A 23371-nucleotide genomic window follows, 5' to 3' on the forward strand; every position below is an offset into this window, starting at 1 on the left:
ACAGCACACTCCCTATGCATGTTAGGACAAGGCAAAGTGCTCTACACCCCTATTGAGGCTCTCTGTAGGCCAGAAATAGCCGTTTTTCATAGCGATTCACCGTGAAAATATTTTTTCAAAAAAATTCGGCGAAACAGTCGAATCTAATTTTTCAAACGTTCGCTCATCTCTACTTACCACATTTTTGTAATGGGGTCTGCTTGTCTGCAATGTTACTCTTTTCTTCCCCTGCCCTTCAACCTTAAAGGGGTTATCCACCATAAGGTGATTTTAGTATGTACCTGGCAGGCAGTAATGTACATGCTTAGGAAGGATCTGTGCTGGTCTTGAGGATAAATGGCTATGTTGTGAGAGTACCTTAACACTGTGGCTAGCTGTTTGTGAACTGGTATTTCCTGTTTGACTTTTCTTGTTTTGACCACAAATCCCACAATTCCATCTTCCTCCCTCCCACACATCAGCCACCCCACCCATTGAAACATAAATGAGCAGCATCCATTCAAAAGACCTGTGGTTTTCAATCAGGGTGCCTGCTGCTGTTGCAGATTGATCTCTCTCCCACCAAGAGATCCCTCCACCCATTGAAGCAGACAGGCTCCCTGTCATCAGCTGACTAGTGAGTCAGGTCTTGGCCGCATTGCAAACTGGGAAAAATCTGAGACAACATTAATTTTTTATGCTGGTGAAAATAAATATTGGGGTGAAAATCACAGAAGAATTGTGAGAAAACCGTCACACACAGGTACAGACACTATATTATGAACTACACTAACTTTACAGCCCCTGTAGCATAGTCAAATAAAAAAAATCCTGGGATATCCCTTTAAAGACATCTTTACCATACAGTATACGTCACATAGTGAATGTCTAATTATATTTGACACTGGGGCACTGCTTCCTTACCAATGCACTAAAGGGAAGTGTTCATTATATCTTTTTACCAACAACATAACCAGCAATATATGGATATAAATGTCCAATTGGTTGCACATTAAAATTTTCAGGTATTACTTAAAGGCAACAGCTGACTCTCTCAACACTTGTACCACTTCTGCTCACAGCATATATTTCCCTTTTATCTATTGTGCATGTTCTTATTTAGGTTGCGGTTTACTTATAACATCTATCCCTATATAACATCCCTATCCCACTGTATTTTTTATCATGGCTGCCATGAACAATTGTCAACTTGTAACAAAGTCCTGTGACATCCCATCCTTTGGCTATGGGCTGAAATATGCAATGAGCAGATTCCAGATTGTTTCATTTTTTAGAGGCCTTTTCAAAAATTGAAGAAGCAATCTGATTGGTTGCCATGGGCAACTGGTCAGCTTTTACTTTGCACAGGTTTTGATAAATTTCCCCTAATGTCCCTTAAACAGATTTGCTTTTAACAATTGCTCTCCAATAAATTGATGCTGCAGTTGTATTCATTGGCTTTTTTTATGCCTCTAACAAAATCCTATGCTGCCTCCTAACTGGCTGGGAGTTATTTGCAAGGCATTATTGGATTCTCTAAGGTCATGTGATCCTTCCTCTTACTTGCAAGATATTCTAGACTAACTTGAGGTCATGTGTCCCTTATGTCTTTTCCTATTCATACACGGCTGAAGCCAATAGGCCAGGCTTTGCGCCAAACCAAATGTTTCCAAAATTTTGGACCAAACTCAGATCGCTCAACTTTAGTTACTTTACCACTGAGCCTCAGAAGTAAAGGGGTAGCTGTATTCTACTTCTAGAATAGTGTATACATGTGGGAAAGGCTGCTGATGGATTATGGTCTCCTGACAGGAATGAAGGAAAACACTGAGGGTAATGAGTTAAAGCCTTAGCACTCACAAACTTTTCTGAACTCTGGTGCTTCCTTGCATGGTCAAGTGAAACTCCATTATAAGATGTTGTATGTGAACCTGGCTTTACTTGTTATATATGTGAGTACAGTCCATACACTTTTATTTATGGAAAATATTACTTTGGCAATATATTGAAAAGTGTAAGTTGTTTTAAATTAATTTTACTGTACGGTATGGATTCTTTACTGTAAGAGCAGAGAGACTATAGAACTCTCTGCCCCATGATGTTCTGATGGCTGACTCAATAGACAGGTTCAGTGGGGGCTTGAATGCTTTTCTTGAAAAATATACTATTGTAAGTTATGGCTGTTAGATTTATGGGGATAGAACAATGATCCAGGGATTTATTCTGATTACCATATTTGGACTCGGAAAGGAGATTTCCCCTGGTATGGGGCTATTGGCAACTGCCTCATTAGGGGTTTTGCCTTCTTCTGCATTAATACAGTAGGGTTATAGGATGAACTTGATGGACTCTATTTAACTTGTATGTGCTGTCTGATTTGCTGCGCAGGCCTGGATAACTTGATATTGCTTGCATATTACAAGATCCTGACATGCCAAAAGAGAAAAAATCCAAATATATCATAATATTATGGCTTTTTTTAATGCAATTGCTTAATATAATTTAACTCCATCAAAACTTAACAAAACACTATGGGGGAGATGTATCAAAACCTGTGTAGAGGAAAGTGGTGCAGTTGCTCATAGCAAACAATCACATAGCTATTTCATTTTTCAGCTGACTTTTTAAAAATAAAGGAAGCATGCTGATTGGTTGCTAAGGGCATAACAGGTTTTGATAAATCTTCCTCTTCATACATAGTTCAGACTAGAAGTTTTTACATAGCTTGTATTGATACTGCTTTCAATGTACCGTACAGTATAGTAAGTTATACATTTAAATACACAATGCAAACAATCATTAAAGGTTTCTCATGCTGCTTAGGCTATGCTCTACCCAACTGGCTATTTTATTTTGACTTCATTTTAGCTACTTTCCATTCATTATGAATTATTACTTCCAGGATATATTAAGGCTGTGGTGCTCTAATACAAGTGCAGCTATAGCTCTGTGAATATAAAAGTGTTAAACATTCTGTCTTGCCCTCCAGCTTCTCTCAATAAGATGCCACTATGGGACTCGTTCCATTACCCGATTTAATCATCCTTTAACGCTGGTTATTTGCTTAGAGGCAAAAAGTCCTGGCAGAATGAACAGAGGAAAAAAAATGCATATGAAAAGCTCATCGTCTACCCGTAATATATTTTCTCTAAAATATACTGTATAAAGGAGAAAATTGTACAAACAACTGGCAGCAATAAAATAAACTCCCTCCATCACATTTGATAAAGTACAGAGCAAACATGTTATAATAACAGAATAAGGGGCTTACACCTCCTCAGCTACTCACTGCATGGTATTTGTTAACGTGATAGACACATCTCCAGGGGCTATCATTAGGACTAGCAAATAAGAGAGAGAACGACCTCTGGTCACAGTCTATGAAGTCATTTTGGAGCTTAACGTTTGTCGTTTGTCACAAGAATGAAGTTGCTACCTACAGTTTGGTTTCCATAAGATAAAAATAATGGGATTTTTTTTTATCTGTACAGCGAATGTATCTAAAATATATTAATACTGACGGTACTATGTCAAAAATAAAAAGTAACCCCTTAAGGTACTTTATCATTGAGAAAGGTTTAGGATAATTAAAATATAAATAGTTGATTGTGGAACTGCCCTCATATCCAGAACACTTGGAAGTTAGGTCAGTTTTTTTTTTTTTTTTATCTGAGATTACACCCTGGTTTTAGTGAAAAACAAATAAACTCCCTATATATTGTCATTGTAATAATGTTAAAAATGTTCCTCTGCAAAAGTTTCTGATATAGCATAACTTTGTTAATGCAGAAGAACTGATTTTCTTATCTGGTACAATGTGCTACAGTGATAATATGAGTGGTAGCAGGGAAAAAGGAATCCGATCCTCACCCGTGCGGCAGCTGAGGAAATCATGTCAGGAGCCGTGATGAGGTGAAAGATGCACTTTATTTTGGATAAAGCAGGGACTACGCGTTGCGAGGGGACACGCTCCCCTCTTCCTCAGGTCCAATCAACCAATCAACAGTGTTAATATGGCCATGACAGCTCTGGCAGCTGCTTACCTCACTGAAAACACAAAGGTCTGTTTAAAACCCAACATTCCCAACCCTTAGGAAAACTCCTATACGCTGTACTCAATTGGCCAGTTCAATTGACCGTTTCGGGTAACTTTTGACTTTAGTACAGTATAATAGGACATTTATAATCAGTAAGTTTTGTAAAGGTAGAGGCAGTTGCTCAGAGACCTCTACCACCTTGGGGCCTCAACCTGACTGTTTAAAGACACTCCCAGCAGATAAACATAAGTCAGGACTGCTTTTTCCAGAGGCGTAACTTAAGACTTCTGAGTCCCAATTCAAAAATTGTAACAGCACCCCCTCCCCATTCAACTTAGTGTCATTTGTTGTCTTCTTAAACGTCAAAGGGACATTGGAACTCCCACAAGCCTTGCTGCTACTTCTGCACACCCTGTATTCTACAATTTTTTTTTACAAATATATATTTTTTCTATTCCAAATCCTGCTACTATTAAATAGTGCACAAGTTATTGGTACTTTTGAATATTTACCATATCTACTTCTGCAGATAGTAAAGATTTTTAGCACATTGTCAATGACAGTTATCAGTATATGACTTTTCATGTCTTACATTATTTGTAAATGTTCTGTTAGAAAGTAAACAGGTTACTTATGTGATCATCCATGCCAGTTTGGTTAGAAGAATTTATTGAAATGACGCATAAATGCAAGACAGAGTCACCTTGGCTTGCATTCTCAAATAAGTGATTAAATCAAAGTAATAAAAAAAATATAAATAACAGTTTTGCACTTAAAATAATCTACAGTATCCCACATAAGTGAGCAGACTCCTCATATTTTAGTAATTTTTAAAAATATTTTCATGAAACTCTAAAACAATGTTTAATGCGTTGTCCCCTCAATATAACTCAATACACAGCCACTAATGTCTAAACCCTGGCAACAAAAGTGAGTACACTCCTAAATGAAAATTTCCAAATTGGGCCCAAGTTGCTATTTTCCCTCCTGTGTCATGTGATTTGTTAGTGTGACAAGGTCTCTGGTCTAAATGGGGAGCAGGTGTCTTCAATTTGGTGTTATCACTCTCACACTGTCTAATGTTGGTCACTAGAACCTTATGGCAAAGAACTCTCTAATGATCTGAAAATAAAAATTGTTGTTCTACATAAAGATGGCCTAGGCTATAAGAAGATTGCCAAGACTCTCAAACTGAGCTTCAGCATGGTGACCAAGACCAAGGCTCGGTGTTATATCCATAGGTTGTCTTTGGGGTCGTCTTTGGGGAATAGAGTGCTGCCAGTCTTGCTGCAGAGGTTGAAGGGGTGGAGATCTGCCTGTCACTGTCTAGACCGTCAAATTGGTCTGCATGGCTGTCATCCCAGAAGAAAGCCTCTTCTAAAGATGATGCACAAGAAAGCCAGCAAACAGTTTGCTGAAGACAATCAGACTAAGGACATATATTACTGGAACCAAGCTGTGCACTCACTACTTTACATTGTAGCATAGTGTTGTCACATGAAAAGATATAATGAAATATACACATACATGTGAGGGGTGTACTAACTTATGTGAGATACTTTATCTATTGTATACATGCTTTTGTATCAGTTCTCTAATAGTTGGTATACTTGCTGTGATAAAAATTATTAGTGCTATTAAGGTGCAAGATGTATAAAATGAGATCTATATTTAGACATGCTATAGTAAGTTATCATGCAGCTTTCACCTCTCTGTCACTAGTGTGCAAATATTGTTTACATTAGAAAGTCTGCATATTAAGACATTTTCCTTATCAAAATTAATTCATTCAAACAAAAAACTTTTTAATAATAAAAAAAAAACGTAAATTTCTTGAGAATGCATAGGAAATAAATTAGCACTTCCCGTAGGGAAGGGTATAGTGTGTCCTGAGTTGCTTACCCATAACCACTTTCCCTGCCTATTTGCGTAAGCGCCCTTAGCGATGATTTCACAGCTTGGAGCCATTACCTCTAGTGAACTAAAGTGCTGGGGTGACGTGAGTCAACACAAAACAACCCCAGTGCAAGTCAGGGGAAAAGGTCGGAAAACAAGAGGGTTAATAAACACACAGAAAAAGAAAAGTAAACTATCCAGGTCAAAATACAAGAAGACTGCAAAGTACCAATTTGTGAGACAAAGAGTTAACTGGATAACAAGTCAGAATCAGGATAACCAGAGATCAGAATAAGCATGCAGGTAAGAAGCTAGTGCTAGGAAATATACCGCATTTTTCGTCCTATAGGACGCACCGGCGTATAAGACGCACCCAATTTTTAGGGGCAAAATCTAAAAAAATAAAGATTTTGAACCCAATAGTGGTCTTCAACCTGCGGACCTCCAGATGTTGCAAAACTACAACTCCCAGCATGCCCGGACAGCCGTTGGCTGTCCGGGCATGCTGGGAGTTGTAGTTTTGCAACATCTGGAGGTCCGCAGATTGAAGACCACTGCATAGGAGGTAATACTCACGTGTCCCCGCCGCTCCAGACCCGTCACCGCTGCCCTGGATGTCGCTCCATCTCTGTCGCCGTGTCCCCATCTCTCCGGAACGTCTCTGCTGCCGGCCGGGTATCCTCGCTCTCCGTCGCCGTCATCACGTCGTTACGCACGCCGACGCACGTACGCGACGACGTGATGACAAGGAAGGAGAGCTCCGGCATACAGGGGATCCCTGAACGGAGAAGACACCGAGGAGGCAGGTAAGGTCCCTCCCGGTGTCCTGTAAGCACTAACCCGGCTATTCAGTCGGGCTGTTCGGGACCGCCGCGGTGAAATCGTGGCGGTCCCGAACAGCCCGACTGAACAGCCGGGTTAGTGTCACTTTCCCTTCAGACGCGGCGGTCAGCTTTGATCGCCGCGTCTGAAGGGTTAATACAGGGCATCACCGCGATCGGTGATGTCCTGTATTAGCCGCGGGTCCCGGCCGTTGGTGGCCGCAGGGACCGCCGCGAAAGTGGTGTATTCGCCGTATAAGACGCACCGACTTTTCCCCCCCAGTTTTGGGGAAGAAAAAGTGCGTCTTATACGGCGAAAAATACGGTATATCTCTATCACAGGCCACATACTGAGGACAAATGAAGGCATTTAAAGTCCAGACGAACAAATTGTGGACACCTAGGCTGAATACCATTGGCCAGTTTTCCATGGCTCTTAATTGGCCCAGGCTATGTATGATGCTTTAGTCAAACTTCAGAAAACTTAATCCTTCAAGCAGAACCAGTTTGAGTTTTTACAATATCTTTATGCATGAGTGCAATCAAAATCTATGCATAAATATAGCATGAGAAAGAAATCTATGACTAAAATATTTTAAAGGGCAGCACATAAACTGCTTACAGAAGTGGGAAGTTTTGTCAGAGAAAAGACCCTGCTGCGATTATATTTGCTCAGCCTAGAGGGTACAGAACACTTTGTCTTATTTGTAGCTATGGGATGCATTTGATAAAGTTGATTGCTGCAAATGAAATATCTACAGGTCACAAAATTCAATGTTTATTTACTTTTTCTCCCTGCACTTTGAATGTTTACTCAGTATGCTTTATGAAAGACAGGAACAATACAACTGTGTGTTATTAGTTAGATTGTTTTTGATTGAGTCTATATTTTTTACTTGATTAAGAATCAGACTACTTTATTGGTTATCAATGCGGAAACCAAGGGAATCAAAAAGGGTTAACTTACTTTTTCTTGCTTTATGCCAGAACTAGAAATTCACTGTAGAAATCCATAGTAATTTAAATTTGCTTCTGTAGTGTGCTAACAGATAGCTTTTAAAATTCTGCCTAAAATAGAACTAGTCAATTTGAATAGCATTCATTTTATTTACTCTAAAGGGCAGCTGTGATTTAAAATTCATATTTGTTAACATATTGCCAAAAATAGTATGTAAAAACTGCATTAAATGTTATTTTTTTTTTTTTTTTTGTGAACAATGTGGTAACAAGAGTCTTACGAAAAAGTTCTGAAACAAAATATGTCAAGTAGCATATGTAAATAAAAAGGTCTTATTGTGATATACAAATGGAATATAAAAATGCCAGATAAAATGTAAAGGGATAATGTAAACTTTTTATTAAAGGAAATCTGTCACAAGTTTCACCTGCAATAACCTGTCGGTACAGCCAGGTAGTGGAGGTGACACGGATGACGCCAATACTTGCCTGGTCCCGTTTTGTGCTCTGGTTCTTCCACAATCTTCCACTTCTGGGCCGACTGAGCATGGGCAGAGCTTCATGACGTCACTGCTGCTGTTTGCTGGCAGCAGGACCCAGCAGAGAAGCTGGAGTGTGATGTCATGAAGCTCTGCCCATGCTCCAAGTCCACCCAGGAACAGAAGATATGATGGAAGATTGTGGCAGAACCAGGGCATAGAAAATGCAAAGAAAGTTATTTTTTTGTTGTCATCAGTGTCACCTGCACTACTTGTCTGTGCAGACAGGTTAGTACAGGTGACACTGATGACAGATTTCCTTTAATAAAGAGTTTACCTTATGCTTTTACATTTTTTCTGGTCTTTACCTTTCTCCCTTCTGTGGCTCCAGTCATACATAATGTCCATTGTTTGGTATATCCTAATTACCCAGCTTGGTCCCCACCAGGTGTTTCCAAGCCCCAAATGCAACCTAATGCCCAGCCCACTTCCTCTTCCATCCGACCCACCTTATGAATATTTATATCCCCCCTTCTGCCTTCATCCTTCTTTCAGCATTTACTGTGCATGTTTGACTTTAATACAGGGGTCATTATTAGGCCCCATTCTTTTTAACATATTAATGTATTTATATTTATTGGCCCTTTAGAGGGATTTCCAATTACAGTATCAGTTTTTGCAAAAAGTATCTGTCTACCACCTGGGCTCAATTGCAACAACTGAATACAGAGCCAGAAATGGATTTAAAAGAAGAAATGTAGCTTTGTATAAAAAAAAATGTCTAAACCATATACAGTAACCCCCCGACATGCGATGGCCCCGACATATGATAAAATCGACATAAGATGGCCTCTCAGAGGCCATCGCATGTCGATGTCAGCATCAACATACAATGCTTTTATATGTCGGGGCCATCGCATTAACTGCTATCCGACACCGCAAAATGCTTAAGCTGCTGTCGGATAGCAGATTAAGCATCCCGGACAGGTTCACTTACCCATCCCGGCTGCTCCGGGTCCACTTCGCGATCCTCCGGTGTCATCTGTATCTTCTCCAGTGTCCGGTCCTCGCTTTCCGGCATCGTTATTACGTCACTACGCATGCCGTGTCGGCGCAGCAGCATAATAACGTCACCAGAAAGCGAGGCCCGGACCCTTCAGAAGATGCGGAAGAAGCCAGAGGATCTCGAAGAAGACACCGGAGCAGCGGGACAACATTGGGAGCCCCTGGAACAGCATTGGGAGCGGTGAGGACACGGTCTGGAGCGGCGGAGACAGGTGAGTATAACTTACTATACTTTACATTGCATGGATCCCTCAACCTACAATGGATTTGAAAAATGATTGGTCGTTTGGAACGAAATACCATCATATGTTGAGGGACCACTGTAAATATTAGCATTTGTGTCTCAGCCCTCTTTCCTCATAGATTGTAAGCTCCAGTTTACATAAAGATTATGAAATTTATGGTTATGTAGTTAGAATAAAGATAGAGGAACAACCCAAAACCTATGTAAAAATATATCAAAAACAAGACCTTTCCAAGGATTTATTTATGCACAAGAATCTGCTTATAGCAAGGACAAGGAGGAATCCTCTATGCTTGGAGGAAAAACAGTTTCTACATCATCCCAGAAATGGATTCCTCACTATAAAAGCATTAAGACTATGAAACTTTTGTGAGTTCAATGTGACCACTTGTTGTAGAAAAGATTATAGAGTAACCTTTGAAAATGCTCAATATTGTTTCACACGCCAGATATGTGTAATCTGTTGATGCCCAACTGGTCCTCATAAACAGAAGAGGGTGTCCAAAACAGGATTCCCCCTTAGGGTCTATTCACACATACAGTATTCTGTGCAGATTTGATGCCCAGGATTGGTAACTACAGATTAGAAGCTGTGCTCAGTCATTTAGTTTACAGAAAATCCTGTGCATGAAATCCTGCGCAGAATACTGTACGTGTGAATAGACCTTTAAGGGGTGTTCCAGGATCTTTTTTTATTTGATTATACTACAGGGGCTGCAAAGTTAGTGTAGTTCATAATATAGTGTCTGTACCTGTGTGTGACGGTTGTGATTATTGCCCCAATATTTATTTTTAACAGCATACAAAATTACTCATGTCTCGGAATTTCCCAGGTTGCAGTGCATCGAAACCTGACATTACTAGTCAGGTGATCAGAGGAAATCGGTCAGCTGTAGGCACCCAGATTAGGAAACACTGTTGTATTGCATTGAAGGGAACACAGATTTGTTTCAATGGGTGGGGTGGCTGATGTGTGGAAGGGAGGAAAGTGACCTCTTACTTAAAAACTATGGAACTATGGGATGTGTAGTTTAGAGAAATGAAATTCAACAGGAAATACCCAGTTCTGGCAGGTACGTACTACTAATATCACCTTATCATGGATAACCCCTTTAAATGGGAATCATCAGAATCAAAAACTTTTAATATATAATTCTTAACTGAAAAAAATTGCCTTTAAAATATATTTCATGAAAACATTTCTCCTTTTTATAAAAAACATGGTTTATAAAAAAAAATGGATGTCCTCATACCATCCAAAATATAATCCTCTCCAAAGTCCAGGAACTGAGCGAGGGACTAGCACTTTTCTGTGCTCACTCCTGTTCTATCAGACTGCAGTATGAAAGCAGAGAGAAAAGGATTGCAGAGCAGCCTGCAGTGATTGGATGAAGAGACCCAGCACAGCAGACTCAGGGTAGAAGTGAATGCGTGGTGAGTAAAGGCGGGCTCAATGCTTGCCTCAGACATGACCCTTCCTGAGCAGTGTATGTCAGAATGAGTAAGCAGCAGAACAGAGGGATTTGTGAGTCGAATAGAGGAGCTAGACACATAAAGACATGTAAAGCATTTGCATGACCTATTGAGTAATATATATTTTAGCATTATTTGTTTTTCTGTGATATGACAGGTATGCTTTAAGCCAAATGAAGGAGGCTAGCTCATTAATATTAGTGCCGTTATGCCACAGCCAGCCTACCCCAATGACAGCTAACAGTAAAAGGCTGAAACTAGAGAAAAGGAACTACTGTTACCAATTCATGTTTTACATTTATATATTTAGAATTCTCAAGTGAGAACAAGTGCAGGCATAGCAGAAATTAGAAGATATTTACGGAATCATATAGAAAACTGATGACAGAGACTTGACATGTGTAGCCATGGTGCTACAATGTGACATTCATATAGTAACTATGATATCTTCCTTGCACCTGCCATAAAATGTCTTGGTTTCACCTTGTAGTCCCGTGAAGTCTCCCATCCTATGTCACAAGAAAGTCTTTGTACTGATGTGGTGGGATGGCGTGGTCTCCAGCTCCTTCACGTTAACGTTTTGATTACAGTGATGAGTAGAAAAAAAAAAAAGATCAGCTGCCGTATTGTGCGGAGAACTTTGTCATTTTGGAATGTTGAAGTCAAAAGGAAAAAAAAAAAGAGGACTTTCATCTGAAATCCTTTGAAGCAAAGGAATTGCAATAACCAGCTGCTTTTTTTTCCTACAGAAAACAGTGAAAAGCTTTAATTTTGACTTTTATATTATCTTCGACTGAGTCTGTAATCTCAGTGGTGTATTTTATTTTTATTGTGGATGAGAAGCAAGAGGAGTTGGATTAAAAAAAAATGTGCTGTGTAAAGCGAAGAAGTTCTGTATTTCATTTTCTTCTGGCATAGAAAATTAAATTGCACAACAGAATATATATATCATGTATTATTACAGTCATGAAAGACAAATATATGAACAGATAAGAACTATGGGGAATGTTGTAAATTAGCAACTTATCCATGCCTTGAATGAAAGTTCATGGGACATTAGTCAGTTCAACTTTCCGTGAAGTCCCAAGTGGCTAAGCATATGGTGTGAGAGCAATTTTAAGCAATATTTACCTGCTGCTTACTTTTGTTATTGAAAACCACATAATAAAGTTAAAATGAATATGCTGTATTCTACTTCTAGATAGACTGAAAGTGGTCTATTACATTTCAGTTTTGATAGTGGAGGACATTCAGACATTTCTAAAGCAATACTATAAACATGCATCTATAAGAATGAAGCGTGTATTTGTTCACCTACTTGGTGCCTCCATTTCCTGTATACAGACACATCTTTAAACTTCTTATGATGCTGAAGGGTTCCTAGACTATAATAGAATAACACTAAACCATGTAGCTAAAAATTTACAATTTTATTAAATCCTCATTAAAAAAAACAATAACAATATTATAAATAGTTAGTATCAATACAAAAGAAAGAAGAAGTTCTCCTATGACGAACAACTGTATATCCCAACGCGTTTCCCCGTGTATCTTATGATATACCACGGTTCATCAGGGGAAGACAAAAACAGTATAAAAATATATACCTAATAGGCACAGATATATGGAGGAACAATATATAGATAGATAGCGTGCAACACATGGACAAAGGCACAACTTAATGCACAGAAGATGGGAGGACAATTAGAACTATACATATTTATAATACATCAAAGCAAACATATATACAGTACAAAGCACATGAATGCAGACAAACGATAGCAAGGCTTATTTGTGGCTTCATTTAAATATCCTCCGACTGATGTAGCGACCTCTAGGTAGTTGGATAGCAAAAAACGAGGTCACTGATAGAATGAGGACCCTAAGATAAGGGCTCCTCCACAAAAAGAGAGAGAAAGGCTTAACAGATGGCCCCCTGGAATAAAGACCTGATAATAGTTGCTTCTTTACTACAGATAGCTCCGGACCACAATTGTCCAATCACCAGGATCCTATTTGACCCTCCAAATTTTTAGATAAAGAATTCAGATAATGATACCACCTAGGTAAAAAAGCAACCTCTATGATATCCACATAACCACAGTTTGTCCAAAAGATGTCCAGCCATTATCCATGTGTAGTTACCCCATATCAGAATGCCATAGGCATGATACGTCCATCTTCGGCTGGCGATCCACGACAGACGGACGTATCATGCCTATGGCATTCTCATATGGGGTAACTACACATGGATAATGGCTGGACATCTTTTGGACAAACTGTGGTTATGTGGATATCATAGAGGTTGCTTTTTTACCTAGGTGGTATTATTATCTGAATTCTTTATCTAAAAATTTGGAGGGTCAAATAGGATCCTGGTGATTGGACAATTGTGGTCCGGAGCTATCTGTAGTAAAGAAGCAACTATTATCAGGTCTTTATTCCAGGGGGCCATCTGTTAAGCCTTTCTCTCTCTTTTTGTGGAGGAGCCCTTATCTTAGGGTCCTCATTCTATCAGTGACCTCGTTTTTTGCTATCCAACTACCTAGAGGTCACTACATCAGTCGGAGGATATTTAAATGAAGCCACAAATAAGCCTTGCTATCGTTTGTCTGCATTCATGTGCTTTGTACTGTATATATGTTTGCTTTGATGTATTATAAATATGTATAGTTCTAATTGTCCTCCCATCTTCTGTGCATTAAGTTGTGCCTTTGTCCATGTGTTGCACGCTATCTATATATATATTGTTCCTCCATATATCTGTGCCTATTAGGTATATATTTTTATACTGTTGTTGTCATCCCCTGATGAACCGTTGTATATCATAAGATACACGGGGAAACGCGTTGGGATATACAGTTGTTCATCATAGGAGAACTTCTTCTTTCTTTTGTATTGATACTAACTATTTATAATATTGTTATTGGGTTTTTTAACGAGGATTTAATAAAATTGTATATTTTTAGCTACATGGTTTAGTGTTATTCTGGTAGAAAATAGCTATAGGACACCATTGTGTCCAACTGTCAGTGATATTGTTCCTAGACTATAATACTAGGCTTCACCTTTAACAGTCACCTTTCTTGCGTCCTAATAATGGCTCTCAGTACTCAGATACCCCCAGGACTTATAGTGGAGAATAATCATGGGGCCAATTAACACAGTCACAAAGGAAATTTGAACAAGCTTGCCTCAAAATCAGATGCAACAGCAAATGACAACTCACCGTTAGATGTCAGTGGCCAATGGAGTAGTAATCTTAGAGGGAATAGTATTCTTGCAGGATGGCAAAAGTACAGTGACAAAAGGAAATATCTGACAAGAACAGGACCTGAAATTTCAATAGGAAGGTTTCACCAGATAAACTAGTGCAAAATACCAAAGAAACATCCAATATGAAATGCTAAAACTCATATAAGACAGACATTACAGGGTATGGACACGGCATGCCGACAGCACAATAACACAATCAATAAAATATATAGCATAATGTATAATGTTTGTATGTATGTATGTATTATTTTGTTTTGAATCCTTCCCTTCAGCACATTGTGATGTACATATATTGAGGACATTAAACATCCCACAGCACCAAAAGTATATAATATACATATATATATATATATATATATATATATATATATATATATATATATATAAATCATTTTTATAGCTCCCTACAACTGTTACTTTGCATGTGAAAATAACTGACTTAAACAGATACAATAAACTGTAAAACGAGACATTTTTGTGAGGAATGCTGACAAGCTTTAAAAGCTTTTTTAACTTTTATAATTATTGGTTATTGCATCCTCCAGTCAAACAATGACATTTGTACATGATACTTGCTAGAAACATGTGGTGCACTCCATTAGTTATACTCCATTAATACTCACTTAGGACCTGAAATCCTGTAATTGTCGAACATTAAATTTCACCCTTAGACACGCTCCCCTCCATCAACACTTATAGACATGACTGAATAATGCATTTCTTGTCATCACTAATTATAACTTCTGATCGGCAAAACTAAGATTAATATTATTACTGACTGACAACACAAATAAATACATTAGCTTAAAAAATGGCTAGAAATAATAAACCTCATATTTCAAAGCCTTCATACTGACTTGTTAACAATACCATTTTTTCCAGGCAGTTCATTTGCACATAGCTCTCCTCTAAAGGGAAAGAACACTGTCTCTTAGAGGCTATTTACATGTCTACTTGTAAGGCAGTATCTCACTTCTTAGGGTGTCTAAGAACATGGCTAAGCTTACATTACCGTAGATGAGCTGCTAAAAAGGCCCTGGGAGGTGCCACAATGCCTTCAGTTTATGCTGTCGATGCTTTAATATTCACAGATTGTAAATAAAACTATTACGTTTTCTACAACAGGGAGTGCTGGGTATTTTTCCTCCATTACATTATACCCACTGCACCGCATACTAAGATGTGGAGTGCTGATCAATTTTCATTCAACCTTAGATAACCATCTGTGGACAGATCATTTTTTATGTTTTAGACTCCATCAGCACAGACATCATCATTACACATTAATTTACAACTATATCGCTATTTGCTTGTGTTGAGTTCTATAACTGATGAGTTTCTCCAGTGTCCCAATCCAAATGAGTTTCGCTTGACCTGCAAGATGGGGGAATGGGTCTTCCATCGCTCTTCTATCTGACTGGCAGAAATAACTGGGTGCTGGGCCTATAGACAAGTGATGCACTATTCCATCAGTTGTCACATCAGTTATAGCAGCAGTTGTGGTCAGTCTGAGTCTGAGCCGGATTGCCGGATATATGTGATGGTGTCCTTACATGATTTGCACCACATTTAGTAGATATTTTCCCCCAGCACCTGATAAAAGGGGCGTGGTTTGGTTTGGGTGAAAAAAGGTGGGGGAGGGGGGGGTAGAGTTGTAATGCAATGTTGTGCACCAAACTGCTCCAGAATCAACCTCCTAATGACCCCCTCTTTATCATATGCCACTGCGTGGTCATTGACTATAACTCATAAGCTGAGCCTACTCTATATCTTACAGCTGACACCCACCTGTAACGGTCAACATCAGACTTTAGTCCGAACACAGCCGTTAAACCTTCTGTATACCATGATCAATAGAGATTGTGGAATGCAGACAGTGAACTGATGTCTACACAGTGACCATTAGACAAACAAGTACATGAGAAGAGTATGTGCTCTGCTGTGACAGGCAATAGAAATAATAAAAAAAGGGAACCCTGTGTGTATACTACAGCTTTGGTCCCACACCCCCCCCCCCCCCCCCCCAAAAAAAAAAAAAAAATTGAGAAAATAAGTAATAGCTGACTAGCTGTGCACTATGGAGCTTAACAATAGCAGTGATAGAACTAAAATCACCTTGCTACCACTTTGGAGGGTTAATCTAAGTAAACAATGCAGGTTTTTTAAATCTTTTGAAATGGTAGGTAGATGTAAACTTTAAGGAATCATTCTAGTGAACCTTTCATTTTTCTTCCTTACTTTATCTTATACGACCCAGCACAACATTTCCATGCCATTTGCATGTTCTCCCTGTGTTTGCATGGTGTCTCCTCTGGGTATTTCAATTTCTTCCCATTCTGCAAAAAATGTGAGAATAATAGATTCATTTTAAAATTAGACAGTAAGCCCCATTAGGTTCTTTGTCCAGTGCTGCAGAATGTGCTGCCATTATATAAATAAGGAATTGATGATAATGATGATGATGATGATGATGATGATGATGATGATGATGATAATGAATTAATGATCATCATTATTAGATAGGAAAGCTGCTTATTAATTTAGCAATTTTTTTCTTAAATATATTTCTGCAGCATTTGTAATGTATGTATATGAATGTGCATTGTGTGTATATATTTATTTTGGTCCTCTATCTGAACTTAAAGGGAATCTGTCAGCTGCAATTGACATTCCAAACTGCTGATACAGTCAGATATGTGTTAGGGCATGGAGAAACGTGTTGCCTTTCATATATCTGTCGAAAAATACTTTTACTCAAAACATGGAAAATGGCTTTTTAGTCAAAAGCCCCTGAAGTGCTGATGGCTGATACACCTCCTCACGTACCCTTCCCACCCCTGCTTTCAAATCTTATTTCTGCACAGTGCATAAGAATTGCACATAGATGTAAGATGTAAGTTGCACAGATATAAGATTTGCAAGCAGGGACGCTTCCAGCAGGTACATGGATGGGAAGGGGAGCGACATAGCTTGTCAGCCCTCAGCTCTTCGGGGGCTTGGGAACGCCTCTTTGACTCTTTGCACCAGAGATTTAAAGCCATTTTCTATGTTATGAAACACAGATATATAAAAAGGTACCATGTGTCTCCTTGACCTAAAAGCTTTGTAACAGTGCAAGCAGGTTGAAACCATGAATTACAGCTTACAGATTCCCTTAAAGAATGACTGAAAGGCGTTCAAGCTAAGAAAAGGTAAAACATCTTAACTAGGAAAGATACGGCTTTAAAATATTTCTATGTGAAGCAAATATGTCACTCCCTCTTAAATGGTGCTCAAGTAGGAATCCCAATCCTTTAGTATTTGTAAAGAAAACTTGGCACTCCAATGTATAATGCAAAGAGTTTTATTTTCACAGTCCTTAAATCAATTTACGTTTCTGCCCTGCCAGGACCTTCATCAGAATTATACAGGACTGGTGCGGAGAACAGGAGAAGTCGTTCAAGAGCCGTGCAATATAGAATTGTAGTGTGGCCATAAGCCACGAGAGCGGTATCCGTTCTCGTGGCTTATGGCCACACTACAATTCTATATTGCACGGCTCTTGGCTGAATTCTCCTGTTCTCCGCACCAGTCCTGTATAATTCTGATGAAGGTCCTGGTAGGGCCGAAACGTAAATTGATTTAAGGACTGTGAAAATAAAACTGTTTGCATGATACATTGGAGTGCCAAGTTTTCTTTAAAATATTTCTTCCATGGAGGACTTAGAGAGCTGCTGGCAGGAGAATGTCTTGTGGAGGATTTTAACAATATATCTTGGTGTTTTGTCATTTCAGCTCCACCAGAGCCTTTACTGTGTAAATTTGCTGATGGAGGACAAAAGAAGAGGCAAAATCAGAGTAAATATACACAAAATGGGAGGCCATGGCCCAGAGACGGAGAGGTATGTATTAGTAATATGTATATTTGTCATGTAAACAAGAGATAGCACAACAAAAACTGAAGCAAATCCATGAGTGATCTCCTTTTATCTAGCTTTGCGTTTATTCTTATCTATCAAAACCACTTAGTACGCATGGAGGGATCTGGATGAATCCGTATAAAGCTATATTGGCACTGCTATCATATATGACCATTAGAATCAGCCCTGCTGACTGTATGCTTCTGTGGTATAGGTTTCTGTTTGAATATAGTTGTACTGAAATGCATAGTTGACTACATATCTTCATACAGCTCACATTGGTGGACTCCAGTCATCTCTGCATTACATCAGATAAATGGGAGACATGTACTAATACATTTCCACCACAGCAGCCAGTGCTGACTGAACCAGGATTTTTCCAGCAAAATCATCTGATTTCACAGCCCACATTCGGGTTCTGATTTAACAACTGTTTTTAAGGCTATGGGCAAATCATACATATTTTTGTGAGAAGTTGGGTCTTGCACCGCTACTGTGAATGCATCTAGAGACCTATATTCGGAACAGTATAATACAGCTTTATGGTCGTGTCTGTCTGCTAGATAGTTGCTATGGGTGATGGCGGTGCTCGTATCAAGAAAGTCCAGTGTAATGACACAAACTTTGCAAGTAGAGAGTATAGATAAAGCACTCACCACGGCCAGAGGTTCAGCAACAAACTTGAGCTTTAATTCCAGACTTGAGCCGGTGAAACAGAGCAGACAGACACACTGGGAGCATGGATGGAACAGGTGAGGCGGGTGCGTGACAAAGGGGTGGCAACCGGTTTCACGCACTGAGGCGCTTCCTCTGGCCCACGCGTGAAACCGGTTGCCACCCCTTTGTCACGCCCCCCACCTCATCTGTTCCATCCATGCTCCCTGTGTGTCTGTCTGCTCTGTTTCACCGGCTCAAGTCTGGAATTAAAGCTCAAGTTTGTTGCTGAACCTCTGGCCGTGGTGAGTGGTTTATCTATACTCTCTACTTGCAAAGTTTAAATCATATATATTATATAAGATTCCCTAACATTTATTCTAACCATCCTCCAAATAATAAAACAGGACAAGTTCCATCCTCTGAAGGAACAAGAATGCTTCCTCTGCTGAAAATAGGATTCTGTCACTTGCTTATTATCTTTTGATGAGATACTGGAGGAGATGAATTAGAACTTGTGAAAAGGTGCTCAAGTTGCTCCTTTCTTTGATCTGTATTTTTCTTAGAGTTATTGAATCCGGTATTGAACAAAATGTATAACTTAATGTGTTAGTCATTTAACAAAACTTTTGACAAGTCACACAAACATGCCAAAAGTTTAGATTGGTCTTGGTTTAAGTGCTAAGACCTCCCCAATTGTTGAATATAAGGGAGTGTATATAATGATCAGAGGAGGTCTCAGCATTGAGACCCTGACAGATTTAAATGTTTGATGTGTCTGTGTGACAGGTCAACACTTTAATTAAATGATATTAACTCTGAGTTATTCCATGTGTATAAAACTCAATGACTTACAAATTAGTTTGATGTTTAGTTTTCTAAAATAATTTCAGCATCCAAACTGTTCTATCTGTAGTAAGTTTCTGGGAATATTAGCAAATGGGTAGAATAATGTTTCAGCCAAAATTCCTTTTAAAACTCAATCAGTATTCAAAGGAAGAGGTAAAAAGTTCAAGTAAGGATATTTTCACTGTGAAAGCAAGTGGCATAATTTAGCTTAAATGTAGGGTGGTACAAAATTGATAGTGCCAGTTGCACAGCTATTATATATTTTAAGCAGTCTCTGGATGGCTGTAAATCTCTGGCTATAAATGTGTTAGAGTGTGAAAAATAATGTGAGTAAACTTAGAAAATATATTAGCATACCAATAGCATGCATTGTAAATGCCATGTCTATTTTTTTACTGTACATCTGGAAGGTCTATAGAGTCCCACTAGAAGAAGATGTTCAAGATTTGAAAAAATATATAATAATGCTGATATTGAAGTACTGAAAACCAAAAAGGTTTTAGATTAACCCCTTAAGGACCAGGCCCATTTTATCCTTAAGGACAAGACCAATTTTATTTTTGCATTTTCGTTTTTTCCTCCTCACCTTCCAAAAATCATAACTCTTTTGTATTTCCATCCACAGACCCATATGAGGGCTTGATTTTTTGCGTCACCAATTGTACTTTGTAATGACATCACTTATTTTACAATAAAATGTAAGGCGCAAACAAACAAATATTATTTATGTGGGAATATTGAAAAGAAAAACGCAATTTAGCAATTTTATGAGGTTTTGTTTTCACGCTGTACACTTTCTGGTAGAAATGACATGTTTTCTTTATTCTATTGGTCAATATGATTAAAATGATACCCATGTTATATGCTTTTCTATAATTGTACCACTTAAAAAAAATTTCAAACCATTTTAACAAAATTAGTATGAAATTGCCCAATTTTGACCACCTACAACTTTCAAATTTTTCCATATATGGGGCGGTATGAGGGCTAATTTTTTGCACCATGATCTGTAGTGTTTATCAGTACCACTGTTGCTTAGGTTTGAATTCTTAAATTTTTTATAAAAAAAAATTTGGAATAAAATGTGACAAAAAAGCAGCAATTTTGGACTTTTTTATTTTTTTACGTTTACGCGGTTCACCATACAGGATAATTAACAATATATTTTAATATTTGAGACTTTTACACATGCGGCAATACCAAATATGTGTATTAATTTTTTTTATCTGTTTTTTGGGGGTAAAATGGGAAAACCGGAGGTTTAACTTTTTTATTGGGGGATTTTTCAAATTGCTTTACTTTTTTTTTTTTTTTTTACACTTTATAGCGATCATTTGATTGCTAATACTGTTCAGTGCTATGCATAGAGCATAGCACTGATCAGTGTTATCAGTTATCTTCTGCTCTGGTCTGCTCGATCTCAAACCAGAGCAGAAGACCCCTGGAGACAGCAGGAGCCAGGAAAGGGGACCTCTGGCTGCCATACTGGATGATCGGATCCTGGCGGATCTGTATTTATCACAACATCTGAGGGGTTAATGGCGGACATCCACGCGATCACGGACGTCCGCCATTACCGGTAGGCCCCTGGCTGCTGATAGCAACCGGGACCTGCCACGCATGACGCAAGCACCGGTCCGGTGCTCACGGTCATGGTGGTGAGTAATTGTACGTCATGGTACCACGTCACCATGACGTCCATTTACGTCCATTGTCGTTAAGGGGTTAAAGGGAAACTGTCAGCCTGTTCACCCATCCTAAACTCAATAGACTGGGTTATAGTTTGGGTGAACAGGATTCAAACGAGGGGTCACTTACTTATTTTCGTCAACTGGCCACCTAGATATTTTGTTCTGAAGTTCCGGGATTTCTAATGAGAATAAGCACACTGGAGGAGTCTCCCCCGCCGGCTGGCCGGCTCTCGCTCCTTTAGTAAGGATTCTAAGCCCGCCCCTCCGCTATGCACATGCATTGGATTCGACTCCACATCCTAGTCTGGAGTCCCATATCACATGATCGCAGTACTCTGTCTGAAGAGTGCATGTGCTGCTATATTTTCCCAAGCTCTCACATCATCAGGACGTAAGAGCTGGGGAAAATATAGTGGCGCATGCACTCTTCAGACAGAGTGCTGCGATCACGTGATGTGGGACTTAATGTCACTAGGACGTAGAGTTGAATCCAAGGCATATGCAAAGTGGAGGGGCAGGCTTAGGAGCCTTACTACGGAAGAGAGACACCTTCAGTGTGCTTATTCTCATTAGAAATCCCGGAACTTCAGAACAAGATGTTTCGGGGGCCAGTTGATAAAAATAAGTGACCCCTCGTTTGAATGCTGTTCACCCACACTATAACCCAGTCTATTGGGTTTAGTGTGGGTGAACAGGCTGACAGTTTTCCTTTAAAAATCGTGACCAAACCATGGTAGTTTTGGTAGTTTTGATGCTGGGAATTTTCTTGTGGACTACATTAAAACTAAAACCAAAAAAAAAACAAGTTATAAAACCTAGACTTCTGTATTCTATTGCAAATCAATAGCTATATCCACAACAATACATTTAATTAGAATCACCATTGTACTCGATGGGTAAAATATGCGACAAATCTATGCTCATATGTTCTCTTTAAAGTATGGGCATTTGGCAGTAGACTAATAACAAGGGTCCATTCTTTTAACCTTATGTTTTTGTAGCGTCTAGTGGCGGTATACCGAACAGTATTTATTTTTTATTTTTTTCTAATTCAGAAGTCTTCTCTTTTGCATCCAGCAGAGGTACTGAAACCCAAACAGAAACCACCCGAATGAAGACCAAAATTGTACTTTTTTCCTGGGATGGTATTTGGTGGAGGGGGGAGGGAGTCTAAGAATACTTTTGCCAGAGGTATCAGGAGGAGATTTTCTGACAGATACAACAAATAGACATCACAAACATGGTGCAAAAGGGTCTTTACAGAGTGAGAACAATGCCTGTGACACTTATATTTATTATATCATTAAATATAAAAACTTAATTGCAATCTACAATTTGTTGTTTTTACATGTGATTAGGTTTGATTATTTTATGATATTATAAATACAAATTAATTCTGTTACTGGACCCTTGTAATGGTCTGCTGGCATACTTCCATGCTGAACCTACTGGCAAAGATGACTTCTTCTGCCTTAGTACATAAGGCACAGACCATATCACCCCTGCAACATTTGTTTTTTGATAGTATTGTACCTATCTAAGCACACCCCACTAAGGTCAGCCTTTATATACGTATCCACTTCTAGGTATATAACATGTATCAATGTTTTAACCTTATGTTGCACATTTTATGTGCTGTTCAGTGCTTAGCAATATTGGTTGCTCTCTTTGTGATGGCACAGATCATATCAGAACCGATGGTCAAGGATCTTAGGATCAGGGGCACTTGTGACCTCAGAAGATCTTTAATATTCATTTATACCACTGTTATTTAATTGTATATAGTGCTGTTATTTGGTCAAATATTAACTAGAGCTACTGTATAAGGTAGTTGATCTTATGGCTAGGTAGTAGATCTAGCATTAACACCATGTGACAGACAAGCTGGCTTGGTTGTTTCTCCAACTCCCATATACTACAATGCGTAGAAGGCGGCCTACTGTACAATGTGTCTTTTATATTTACAGTGGCTTTAAATTGTCACAGAATAGAGATGTGGGACCTGTCTATTTCTCACAGAAAAGGATTACAGTTACATGTTTTGTATACAC

The 23371-nt window shown here is 38.9% G+C and overlaps 1 protein-coding gene across 1 annotated transcript in view; it reads left to right on the forward strand.

Annotated features, from left to right (window-relative positions):
* The window catches only part of RBMS3 (RNA binding motif single stranded interacting protein 3), a 763640-nt gene that overhangs the window by 603623 nt on the left and 136646 nt on the right, over positions 1 to 23371 (forward strand). Inside the window, exon 7 of the mRNA XM_056520078.1 lies at positions 18002 to 18108. Within this exon, the coding sequence (XP_056376053.1) occupies positions 18002 to 18108 (107 nt within the window). The remainder of the gene's footprint in view (positions 1 to 18001; positions 18109 to 23371) is intronic.

The sequence above is a fragment of the Hyla sarda genome, chromosome 5 (assembly GCF_029499605.1).
Source record: "Hyla sarda isolate aHylSar1 chromosome 5, aHylSar1.hap1, whole genome shotgun sequence".
NCBI classification, from domain to species: Eukaryota; Metazoa; Chordata; class Amphibia; order Anura; family Hylidae; genus Hyla; species Hyla sarda.